General features: G+C 40.4%; 1 protein-coding gene across 13 annotated transcripts in view; it reads right to left on the reverse strand.

Annotated features, from left to right (window-relative positions):
* The window catches only part of USP45 (ubiquitin specific peptidase 45), a 68,709-nt gene extending 57,369 nt beyond the window's left edge, over positions 1-11,340 (reverse strand). The window contains exons 1-5 of one of the 13 annotated variants that reach the window (XM_019929474.3): positions 11,213-11,271; positions 9,449-9,492; positions 6,277-6,386; positions 2,688-2,857; positions 1,332-1,435 (exon numbers count right to left, since the gene is read on the reverse strand). In XM_019929474.3, the coding sequence (XP_019785033.2) occupies positions 1,332-1,435; positions 2,688-2,857; positions 6,277-6,376 (374 nt within the window). In that variant the 5' untranslated portion in view covers positions 6,377-6,386; positions 9,449-9,492; positions 11,213-11,271. Of the gene's footprint in view, positions 1-1,331; positions 1,436-2,687; positions 2,861-6,276; positions 6,387-9,448; positions 11,090-11,212 lie in introns of those variants that run through there. The other 12 variants (XM_019929472.3, XM_019929482.3, XM_019929483.3 and 9 more) reach the window with 12 other exon arrangements.
* Between the last annotated feature and the right edge of the window lie 1,894 nt (positions 11,341-13,234).

The following is a 13,234-nucleotide window of genomic DNA, read 5'->3' on the forward strand; positions in this document are numbered from 1 at the left end:
AATAAAATTTAAAAAACAATTAAATTAAAACAACCCTAATTGATTACGCTAGGTAAGGCTTTTTTGCTGAAATTAAATCATGATTCATACCATAATCGGGGTCCTAAGAGCTACAACAGACGTTCCAATTCAGATTCACTTGAGATGAACCTATTTTACCAGGTGCCACTCAATTCTCCCACCATTTTTTTCTACTTCAGTGGTCCTCAAACTATGGTCCCAGGCCAGCAGCACTGGCAACACCTGGGAACTTGTTAGAAATGCAATTTCTCAGGCCCCACCCCAGAACTAGTAAATCAGAATCTCTAAGCCTGAGACCCAGCAATCTATTCCAACAAGCCTCCCAGTGATTCTGATACACCCTATCGCTGCAGACCACTGCTCTATTCAGACTACAGAGAAATGTTTATTGACCTGCCACACTGTGGGATCATACCCTTCTCCCTTGGCTCCAATGCTTCATTTACATATTAAGTTCTAGCAATTCTTTCCTCATTCACCCCAATTTTATTACTTGGGGCCAGCAACAAAAACACAAATTAAGCAGGCATCCAACCCTGTGGCTGAATTAAATTATATGATGATGGTCTCTCCTACAAACCAAAATATCCTTATATTAATTTTAGAACCCTGAAATGAAGCACAAAGTTAAAATATTTTTGTCTTAAAACTTGAAAACGCCTGAAAGTTCATCTGAATAACCCTAGGAGTCTATAAATTCATGAGAAAATTTTTGCTGTAAAATATAGGAAAAGCTTTTCAATACAGTGTCCAGTTAAACCACTGAAGCAGTGTGGTATGCTGGTAAGGGACTAAAGAATCAAAAAGACTTGTTTTAGTGCCTGGATCTTTACTTTGTAACCACAAAAAGGTAAATAAATGATACTCAGTGTCCTTACATATTAAATGAGGGAACTGGACTTAGTACCCAACCAGGCTTAAGTAGTAGAATCCCCTGAGAAGTTTTTACAAACTATCTATGCCTAGGCTTTCCTTGTCCCCTGCAGAGAATGGCCAACTGGCTTGACTGATTGAAGTACCTTCCTCCACTAGAACTCTGACATTCTAATTTAGCAAGTTCATTACCAAAAAGTCAACTAGCAACAATTTTTCTTTACTGTACAAAGAAAGTGTTAAAGAAAACTACAGGGATGACTAAATTTTTTACTTAAATTTTATATTCATGGATACTGTTAATTTTCTTAAATGATTCCATAGGTTGTGTTTAGGCTAAAAAGTATAAGCTGGTATATCATCTTTAAATATCATACCTTATAAAACTCAAAGACAGTTTTTATAGTGAACACAAGTACTAAGAAAATCTAACTTACCAAATGATCCATGTGCTCAGACTAATTATAATACAGTGTAACTCTGCTCTCCAGCTCTTGAAGTGCTTCAATGAATGCTGGCTTTCTGAGTTTTTACCACATCCCTAAAGATGAACAGAACACCCTTTGTATGATTTACATACACGTTTATTTCAAATTAATCAAAACTTAAATCATACTCAAACACACTAGAAGTTTTGTTTTGTTTTTAGTTTCAAGCAGGAGGGAAAAGCTTCAGAAAACAATAGGATTCTCATTAAATTCAATTTCTTGCAAAGAGGCTAACTTGCTTCTGTTACATAGAAAAACAGTCATGAGCCAAGTTAATTTCCATACCATTTAAAAGTGTACATGCTCTCTGTCTGATGCATGGTGGGACACGGAGCATCCTCACAGGCCAGTGGTGCCCCTCCCCTATACACACATTTCCTAACACCCTACACACATCCACCCAACTCCACTGAAAACTAGTGAGACTCAGACCAATCACAGTGACTTCCATCACCAGGTAAGTAAAGAAATGAGATTCAATTCCAGTCAACGTCCCATGAGGGGCAGTCTAATGGATGTTTCTGGAAAAGTTTTATGTATTTTAAAAAAGAACACAGGGAAGGGATGTACTTTTTGCCTTCTTTCTGGCCTTTGGGGATTGCTGTGTGATACACTGTGCATGAAACGTCTTTTACCATCCTGAAACCATGAAACTGAGGATGGCACAGCAGAAAAATGGAAGAAATCTCAGTTTTTAATGTTCTTTCCATTGAAGCAAGTAACTTTAAGTGGCCCTACTTCTGGCTTTCTATGTGAGATAATAAAGATGCTTCTTATTCTAAAAAATACATATATACTTTTAATTTTATTTAAAAATTCCTTTATTAAAGATATCAATAGGTTCTACAACATTGTAAACCAACTATACTCCAGTTAAAAAAAAAAAGATACCAATAGCTTCTAAGCTCTTAAGAGAAATTACTTTGCAAAAAAAAAAAAAAGAAAAGACAGAATAATCACTTTTCATAGAGAAAAAAATGAATCCAAAAAGATTTTTTAAAAACCCCAAAACTTGGATCCATTTCCTAAGTAAATACAAATAAGTAAAGGCAGGACCACATATGAGAACTACTGCAAGTGGGCTGGATTCCCTTTCAAAGTATTTATAAACCACACATGATTAATTTCTGAACATACACACATTTTACTTTACCTTAAACATTTCTAAGCTCGGCCTTGGAGAGTTACATCTAAACACAGAATAAATTAATCTTAAGTTCTAAGCATGACCAACAGTCAGAGTTCACAGTAAGATTTAAGGAAAATATTTGAGACAAACTCTCACATAAAAGAGACTTTTCTCACCTGAAAACCACACTTGAGGCACAACCAAATATCAGAAGGAAGTACTGGCTGTCCATCATAGAATTTTCTTTCTTTTAAACATTCCAAGCAAACTGACCACAGATTCTCAACTATTGCTTTTTTCACATGATTCACACTGATAGCATGACTCACATGTTGGCAAGTGAAACCTACTGAATAAGACAAAAATTTGAACATTTCTTTGCTAAACCAAAGTGATACCATTAGCAAGCAAAAGTCAACAATATTAAAATGCTATAACTAAAAAGCTCAGAGATTCAAAAAACAAAATAACTCAAAAGGATACATACTGCATGATTCCATTTACAAAACATTTGTGAAATAACAAAATTATAGAGTTGGAGAACAGATTAGCAGTTGCCAGGGGCTTTAGATGGGGAGCAGTGGTGGGGCTATGAATAACTAGCACTCAAGGTGGTGATACTGTAATCAAGTATCTTGACTGGTGGTTATAGAAAGCTACATATGTAATTAAACCGCATACATACACACACACACACACACACACACACACACAAGTGCATGTATATCTGGTGAAACCTGAATAAGCTCTAAGGATTGTACCGATGTCAGTTTCCTGGTTTTGATACTGTGCTACAGAAATACAAGATGTTACATCAGGAGAGACTGGATGAAGGTTGAATGGGACCTCCTTGTATACATGTTGTACCTTCCTGTAAATCTAAGATTAATTCAAAAATTAAAAGTTTAATAAATAAGATTATTTATTGAGCAGCTACTATGTATCAAGCATTTTGAATGTATTTTCTTTCACTAAGATACACAAGTAAAATCTTCTCATGGGCTAGCTCTGCTATGATACTATTTTCACCATTGTTGCGAGAAAGAAAAGAGAAGAACAAACAAAGGCATAATTTGCAGGAACAAGAATTCTCAGAATTCTCCTTAATGACTATTTCCAAATAACAAATGATTTTGCATGGTCCTTCATTATCCTTTATAACAGATTCTTACTGTGTGCACTGTGTGGAGACAAATGGCCCAAATGAGCAAATATGTTTTTAATTTATCAAATAACCATATTCTTCTCTCAAGGGTTCAATAACACTTCCATTCCTCCCAAATACCTGAACACTTCAATTTCTAACCCTCAAATATCCCAAACACCAAATCTACAGCTATCTGCCAAAACCAAACAACAAAAGCAGAGGCTGAATACCTTGAAGAGGGAAACAAAAGGAGTATGTACATTTCAACTTTCTCCACTTCCCTTTCTGAATGCAAAGCATTCCTTTTCACCTACTGGTTAACTAGGGACTAGGCATTAGTTCCACTTCATTCTGAAGATAAAGAATGTGATTCCTGACAAATTACTTATAATAAATAGTTTCAACAAAAATAATATGTAAATCTGATAAAAGATTAAAACTTCTAATTTTACGCCAAGAGTAAGTTATAAGAATAGACATAAAAGGAGTAATTCTGAAGTCCTATGTTTGAAAAGCAAGGATGCATGCCATTAAAGAAAGGGCTGCTCAGGGCAAGACCGACAAAACTGACCACACAAGTACAGGACCTAGAAATGGTTTACCAAATGTCATTGCTTTGAGTTTTTATATTTTAAAATTCTAAGGGAAAAATCATTCCACACACCTTCTATATCATCTCTGGCGTGGGATCTGGCCAGAGTAAAACTTAACCATTCTCTGATTCTACAATTTAGACTTATGAAACTGAAACTTAATAAATTCAGAGATAAGTGAATTCAAGATAAAAAAGCTTCTAGACCCCTAAATTAAATCTATTAGCTTTTAAATATCTCAACCATATATACTTTTTATAAGTAAATTCAAAAGTCTGAGGTTTTCCTACAAAAGCTAACCAGTGTTTAAACAGTATTCACTATCTTTTGTGGGGGGAAAATGTGAAAAATATCCTCTACGTTAATAAGTAAATTTCCTCAGTTTTCTGCAATTCATTTAATCATACAATTGTCTAAATTTCATTTGGCAAATAGGTCCTCTAGAGATTCCTAAATAAAAATATTAAAATGTATTAAAGTCTAGAGTTGTTTCACATTAACAAATCAAAAACAATAATCAAAATCTCTATATTTTTTACTTTAAATATTAATAAAAATTTTACAAGGCGTCTTCCAGTTTGCAAATGGTGGCATAAAATTAACACTTCCCCTTTCTCCTCCCCAAAATTACCCAAGGGGAAAAAGAACAGAAAACAAAAATACAGAGTTCATTTTCAGAGAAACCAGGAGACAGCTGAAGCCCCAAGTCACAAATTAAGTGGAAAGCCTCCCACCTCAAAGCAGCAGAGATCAAACAGGGGTGCGCACAGAAGGAAGCAGAGAGAACACTGCAGCAGTAGATTTCACAGAGAACAAGGCATGCTTTGCAGACACAGAACAAAACCTAAATCTCTGTGCTGCAACAACAGCGGCAGGAGCACCCCTATATCCAATTTTGTTTTGAGAAGAATCGAAAGAAGGGGATTTCTCATTCACTAAGTGAAAAGAAAAAAGCAAGCCATAATTGCAGGGAACAGCCTTATCTCTATGGCAGTTGGAAAGAAGAGATAATTTGGATTCTGAAAAAAAACCCAGGGCTGCATAATCCTGGTGGCTGGAAAGAAGTAAAGCCTATATGAGCTCAAATTCAACAGTTAGGTCTCAACAGTGCTCTGGCCCTCCTTCTTACACAAATATTCTAAAACGAACTAGCCCAAGAAAAGCAACCCTACGTCAAAGAAAATCAAAGCCACAAATTCTTTGCTGAGATAATATAAGAAAAAGGAAGGAAGGAAAAGGAAAAATGGCAGAGCAATCGCTGCCACGCAATAAAACCACAAAAAAGAAGCAAACACTTTAGGCTCAGGTGGCAGAGCAACAGGAAGTGACTAGCAGGGTTTAGGATCAAAAAATAAATAAATAACACCACAAAAACGAATGCAAAATTAAAAAGAGTGTAAGGTGAAAGCAACACTGCTGAACACACAGTAAAATATAAAAATGAAAACAGCACGCAAAGGGAAAGGGAATAGGAGTTTTAGAGGATTTGAGAAAAAATGATAACTATGGAAGATAGGCAAAAGAGAGTTAACATAAGAATAATAAGAATCCCTGAAGAAACCTTATTAACAGAATAGAACAAATATTTAAAGACATAATTCAGACTTCCTTCAATACAGCAATCTATCCTGAAACATTATCCAAGTTAAAAACACTTAAAAATGGAAATAATATATTAAAAACCTCTTTTTAAATGGAGAACTGAACTGGTAAGTCAGTAAGGAAAATCCTCAGAAGCTAAAACCCAAGACGTGAGGCTAAAAAGAAAAGCAAGCCAGGAAGCTAGCAGCTCCCCAGGGTCATCTGCCAACCTCACTGGCTTGAGGGCTTGGTTTTCACAGCCAGGAGAAACAAACAACAAGATGCCAGTTCTAAGTCAAATATAAAATAAACAAAATCTCAATAAAAATGCCCACAGGATCTAGACAAGCTGATTTTAAAGTTCATGCAGAAAACAGTCATTAAAACATATATTATTATTTCTCTTCTGCAACACTATTCAGGATGCCAGACATCATAATTTACCAGCAATGTCATCTGAAGAGTCTTCATCATGAGCTATGGTAGGCCTTCTACTTCTTTTGGCTTTCTCAGGTAAAGCTTTGGATGGCTCTTTCACCCGCATCTGTTACTTACTGAAAAGGTTGGGGGTAAAAATACACATTAATCCTCAAAATTAAAACTATGTATTTTACTTAACGCATGTTAAAATGGAAATGACTTCATGTTTAACGGGCCGAGTAAATTAACAGAGGAGGAAGAAGGGAGCACCAGCTGAAACCAAAGAAATCTTTATTAAACCAATAAACTTTTTTTATACAAAAAGTCAAACTACATTTGACTTTTACCAACGGTTCCCTACATGTATGATGTCCAGGTGAATTAAAAAAACCTGAAGTGTACGCTGCTTCTGGTTCCTGTGCTTCCCTTGCCCTTTCTCTCGTTTCACCAGGTAGAAGACAGGCAGAGCTGCAAGAGCCGTAACGGGCCAGGGGTGGAGGCCTAGTGCCAAGCATAGCAGGGCCGCCCTTCCTGCACTGAGCGGCCCTGCACTGGGCGGCCCAGCACTGGACTACTTAAAGAGAAATACATTTCTACCTTTTTAAGCTCTTGCTTTTTTTTTTTTTTTTTTGCGGTACGCGGGCCTCTCACTGCTGTGGCCTATTCCGCCGCAGAGCACAGGCTCCGGACGCGCAGGCTCAGCGGCCATGGCTCACGGGCCCAGCCGCTCCGCGGCATGTGGGATCCTCCCGGACTGGGGCACGAACCCGTGTCCCCTGCATCGTCAGGCGGACTCTCAACCACTGCGCCACCAGGGAAGCCCAGCTCTTGCATTTTTTGTGAGTTTTTCCCCCACTTTTTTATTATGAAAAATTTTAGACTTCCAAGAAAGTTACAAGAACACGATAATGAACACCCATATACTATCTAGATTCCACATCTCAAATATCTTGCCCTATTGGTTTTATCTAAATATCAATGTGTATATAGACATATCTATACATGTATGTATGTTTGTTTGTTTTTGCTGAACTATTTAAAAGTAAGTTGCAGAGAGCACACATCCCTTAAGGCAGGGGTCCCCACCCCCTGGGCTGCTAACTGTCCACGACCTTTAGGAATCGGGCCACAGAGCAGGAGGTGAGTGGTGGGCGAACGAACGGAGCTTCATCTGCTGCTCCCCTTCGCTCGCATTACCGCCTAAGCCATCCCCCTCTTCCCATAGAAAAACTGTCTTCCACGAAACCGGTCCCTCCTGCCAAAAAGGCTGGGGACCACTGCCTTAAGGAGATTCTCCTATACCGTCCTATCATTATCACTTCTAAGAAAATTAACAGTAATTCCTTAATATCATCTCATATCCTATCATATTCTAATTTCTTCAGCTGACCCAAAGTATCATCTGTACTGGTTTTTTGAATAAGGATTTAATCAAGGTTTGCACTTTGTACTGGTTATGTCAGTTAGTATCTTTTAATCTACAACTGTTCTTCCCATAAGAAATGGAGAACTAATACTGTCTTACTTTCCTAAGACACTGGCTTTTTTAAAGAGATCAGGCCAGTACGTGAGTCAAACTGGAGATCTTGTTAAAATGTGGATAGCAAAGTGACTCAGAGACATATATATATATATGTGTGTGTGTGTATATATATATCTTTTCCATTACGGTTTATCACAAGGAAAACTTTTTTTTTGGCTGCGATGGGTCTTTGTTGCTGCGCGCAGGCTTTCTCTAGTTGTGGTGAGTGGGGGCTACTCTTTGTTGCAGTGTGCGGGTTTCTCACTGCAGTGTGGGGAAGCAGTGTGGTGGCTTCTCTTGTGGAGCACGGGCTCTAAGCATATGGGCTTCAGTAGTTGTGGCACACGGACTCAGTATTTGTGGCACACTGGCTCTAGAGTGCAGGTTCAGTAGTTGTGGCGCATGGGCTTAGTTGCTCCATGCTCCGCGGCATGTGGGATCTTCCCGGATCAGGGCTCAAACCCGTGTCCCCTGCATTGGCAGGCGGATTCTTAACCACGTGACACCAGGGAAGCTCCTCTAAATATATTTTTAAGAAATCCCTTCTATTTCTTAAAAACTCAAAGTTAATTCTAAAGATTTTAGATACAAGTTAATGCATTTTTTTAAACCACTATATCCTAAATCCTACCTAATACCATGCTACTCCATGGCTAAGCTATACTGTAATTTTTGTGGTTGTTTATTTGCTTTCATTGATCAAGGTGGAAGAATCTTTCAATTCAATAACAAATTCTGAATCCTGATTTAGTCATACTATGTTCCACATAAGGAAGCTTTTGAGTTTACCATTTTAAGAGCCATTTCCTTAAGTCCAAGGATCATCACTATTGAACAAGGCTGCAATAAATTAAGGCCTTAGGGGTTACAGAGATGCAGAAGGTCTCCAAGTTCCTTGACCACTTCATTTCTGACTGCCTTCACCCTCCAGACTGCCACATCCACTTATCCCTACAGTTCCACCTTGCAAAATCACTAATTCAAGTATTCTGTTCTCTGATCACAACTTCAAGTTTTGCCGGCTTGCTTCCATCAGCCACTCCAATACTCCTTTAGTGCCCAGGCTGACAAGAGGCTGCATCTCAACAAGTGCTTCCATGATCACTGTAGCAGGGAAGGGAGAAAGGGAAGTGGCAAATCGAGTGCTGGTTCTTAAAGTTTCACTTGCAAGTGTATTTTACTGGCCAAAGCAAGTCATATGGCCACACTTAGCTTCAAACAGACAAAAGGGGGAGGGGCACGGGGGGTAGTGTACAAAGAGTACAACCTTAACATGTACCCAGAAAGAATAGAATATGTGTGCACAGCCTTAATGACTTACCACATCACCCCTCTAACGGAACCCCAATCCTAGACAAATCCAATTAACCACCTTCTCCATGAATGCATCCAATCAGGCTGGAGAAAGTCTTGTAAGAAAGGAGATTGGGTCCACTAAATTCATAATCATGACCACAAATGGATCAAGACACCCCGTTATCTACTACACCTTCTGGCCAACTCACTTACATACTCCTCACACAGCCTTCTGAAATCTTTTTCACTCTCCCAAACCTCCAACTCCTCCTCTCCCTACTCCTCCAAATTATCATCTGGTCTTCTACTTGATTGAGAGAAAAGAGATGTAATCAAATAGCAAATCGGATCTTTCTACCCCCCAATTTACAAACTTACCTCCAACTCTTTTAACTTGATGTCTTGGAAAGAGATAGGCGTAACTAAGAAAATCCAAGAAAAATGGCCCATGAGAAATTGGTCATATTTTTACACCCCCTGCACAGGTAAACTCTTGATAAAGATGAGCATTAACACATAGCTAATACTGGCAGAATAACCAAAAGAACAAGGTAGCTGACCTAGAATCTATAAAACACCTATGCCTTTTTTCAAAAACACTGACTCATACTTAACTTGGCAATGTAGAGTCAATTTCCAGTGATTTTCTGACACATGTACATGTCTAAACATACAGAGCCATTTTGGATGGTAACCCACTATTTAGCAGTCACTTATCTGTATAGCTTTCTTCTTCAATTCCCCATTCAGGCAAAAAGAGACAAAATTAAAGTCCGATTATTGGAGCTTCAAATACTGTCTATCATCAATATTGTGTTTGGGGAGTTCCGAGACCACCCTCTCATTTGGAGATTTACTATAAGGACTCACAAAACCCAGCATATAGTTGTATTCATGGCTAACACTTATTACAGCAATGTAGTATGGACGTACAGCTTGATCATAATGAAAAAGACACAGGTGAAGTCTAGAGGAATCCAAGTGCAGGCTTCCTTATCGTTCTCTCCCTCCCAAGAGGGGTCACCACACTCTTCCCCCAATAAGTAAAATCCAGTAATGTCTATGAAACGTTTCTGCTCATGGAAGCCCATTACAGACTCACTGGTGCAGATTTTTAGGGGGCTAGAAACTTCTGCATAAACCGTACCCTACAACATAAAACATGTTGTTCCCAGATGCCAAGCAAGCGCTAACCTTTCTAAGGACAGCAGTCTCAGGCACGCTATGTTAAGTGTTTTCAGCACAAATAAATTCTGGCCATTTTTCTCACGTGGTTTCCCAAACAAAACTTTCGTTTTCAACTTCCGCGTTTACCTACACCTGTCTTTTCTTTAATGTAGGATGTGCAACTGTTTACAAATGTTTAATTTTTTTAAAAGGCCGTGCACACAAAAGCCCATATTCTCAAAAAAGAAAAAAATCTTTTTTTCCCTACTCTTGGGCGATTATTTTCGGCGTGGATGCCGGGGGAGGGAAGAAAGAGACAAAACTCTCTTTTTAGAAGCTCAGAAACATGACCAGCACTTACATACTTTTTTGTGCATCGCACTCGGTTCTCAGCACTGAAGAGATACTAACCCACTTCATCCTCCCAACCACCAACCACCTTATGAGATAGGTTACTATTATTTCTCCCATTTTATACTTGAAACTGAGACACACAGTAGTTAGGTGACTTGCAGAAGCCAGGAGCCAGTAAGCTGTGGATGGAGATTTGGACCCAGGCAGTCCATCTCCAGGGTTCCTAATACTACACGATGCTGCCAGACACCCGCGGTAAGACTCGTCCTCGGGTCTCTAACAAAAACATCCCAAGTTTCTGAAGAGAAAATGCGCCGTGAGGATGAGCGCGGAAAGGAGGCCAGAAGGGTGCTGGGTCGTCGCGACCCTGGTCAAGGTGAGGCGGCTCCTCTCCCGCCCCACCTCGCCGGCTCCTCCCGCCGCAGCCCGGACACCCGGCCAGCCCGGCCACGCTCACGCGGCCCTCGGTGATCGCCTGGAGCCCCCAAGGATCGGGAAGGCGAGGGAGCGTGGGAGGGGCGGGGGGCGTTCTTTCCCAGGCCAGTCAAGCCACAAGGGCCCGGGGTTGTGGAAACGAAGACGGAGAAACTGCGGCGACCCCAGCACCGAGCCCCAACTCACCCTGCCAGGCCCGGCGGCCGCCTCTACAATCGGAAGAGACTGCGCCTGCGCGTCCGCCCCTCCCGCTGGTAGGGGCGGGGCCTCGTGTGCCCGCCCCCACGTTCAGTGGGTGGGCGGTTGGGGCCGCCCCTCGCGTGGCCGCGCGCCCGGAGTTGGGCGTGGACGGGGAGGGGCCGGCTCGCGTCGCGCCTGCGTCCTGTAAGTTTGCAGGTCTAGGTAGGCCCCGGCTAATCTTAGAAAAATGTTAAGTGGACTGTTAATTGGATCCTGATAGTGGCCTGGAGTTCGCGCAGCTGAGGTGTTCTTGGAGTCAGGATTAAGTCCCACTTGTTGCTGGACAGCGTGCCCGGACAGCCTCCGACTTCTCGCCGTCACATTCTTCTGTGCAATAAAATCACATCAGACATCATATATTTTCTTGTTTTTTCTCATTATTGTTGTCTTACCTGTCGTTCTCACTTTTTAAAAATTTTTTTAAAATTTATTTTTATTTATTTATTTTTGGCTGCATTGGGTCTTCATTGCTGCGCTCCGGCTTTCTCTAGTTGTGGCGAGTGGGGACTACTCTTCCTTGTGGTGCACGGGCTTCTCATTGCGGTGGCTTCTCTTGTTGCGGAGCTCGGGCTCTAGAGCACAGGCTCAGTAGTTGTGGCACACGGGCTTAGTTGTTCCCCGTCATGTGGGATCTTCCCGGACCAGGGCTTGAGCCTGTGTCCCCTGCATTGGCAGGTGGATTCTTAACCACTGCAACCCCAGGGAATTCCTTCACTTCTTTATTAGAAAATTTCCTGACCTATACCTAGACCTCTTCGAAGCTCGATTACCCGTTAAACTGGTTTGCACTTTGCATATGTTTAGTAAAAGTAATTGGTTGAAAAATACTTTGTTTGAATGATATTGCAGACATCAACACTAGTTACAGATAAACTCTACGATTCTTGTAATCTTTCACAATTCTTCAGCCAGGGGACAGGTGTGGCCTTACGGAAAGAGCCTTGGATTCCTATTTGATAGATTCTTCAAAGGAAGGAAATTATTTTTAAATGGTACCTAGTAAGTATATTTTTAGTGCTATTGCAAAGACATTATGACAAAACATCAAATAGAAATATAAATGTGCTTAAGGTCAGCTCTGTATACATTTCAAATAATGTTAAGTATCTTAATTTTACCGTCATTGTTCTGTCTGAAAATGTATGGAATACTTTGCTAAGCTATAGGCTATACATATATTAAGTTTTATCGTGTATTTTAAAAGATACATTCTTTATTATAAAAGTAATACATGAAAGTTTCACATAAAGTTCCTCACCTTTTCCTCCTTCCCTCATTCCCATTTGCTTTCCTCAGAGGTAACATTTCCTCTTCTCTATTTTCTGTTTCTTGTGTATAGTTTCAGGAATTGTCTTTGCACGTACAATATGCCTTTGTACTACATTTTTATATGATTACCATTTGTTACAAGAGAACACAGTCAGGTTAAATTACGGTCTATTTTCTATTCTACAACTTGATTTTTTTTCACTTGATCGTATATCTTGGACATATCTCCACACCAGCCTCATTCTTTTTACTTGTTGCTTAGAACTCCAGTGAATGGATGTATCATTTTTTCCCAATCAGTCCCCTGTTAATGTACATTTATCTTTGCCTACTTGTGCAGATATTTTCAGTAGATAAACTATTGGCGGTGAAAATGCTGAGTCAACGGATGCTCAAGGGCTTCCCTGGTTGCACAGTGGTTAAGAATCCGCCTGCCAATGCAGGGAACACGGGTTCGAGCCCTGGTCCGGGAAGATCCCACATGCCGCGGAGCAACTAAGCCCGTGCGCCACAACTACTGAGCCTGCGCTCTAGAGCCCGCGAGCCACAACTACTAAGCCCGCGTGCCTAGAGCCCGTGCTCCGCAACAAGAGAAGCCAACGCAATGAGAAGCCCACGCACCGCAACAAACAGTAGCCCCCACTCGCTACAACTAGAGAAAGCCCGCGCGCAGCAACAAAGACCCAACATAGCCAAAAA

Source organism: Tursiops truncatus, chromosome 12 (genome assembly GCF_011762595.2).
Source record: "Tursiops truncatus isolate mTurTru1 chromosome 12, mTurTru1.mat.Y, whole genome shotgun sequence".
Taxonomy (NCBI): domain Eukaryota; kingdom Metazoa; phylum Chordata; class Mammalia; order Artiodactyla; family Delphinidae; genus Tursiops; species Tursiops truncatus.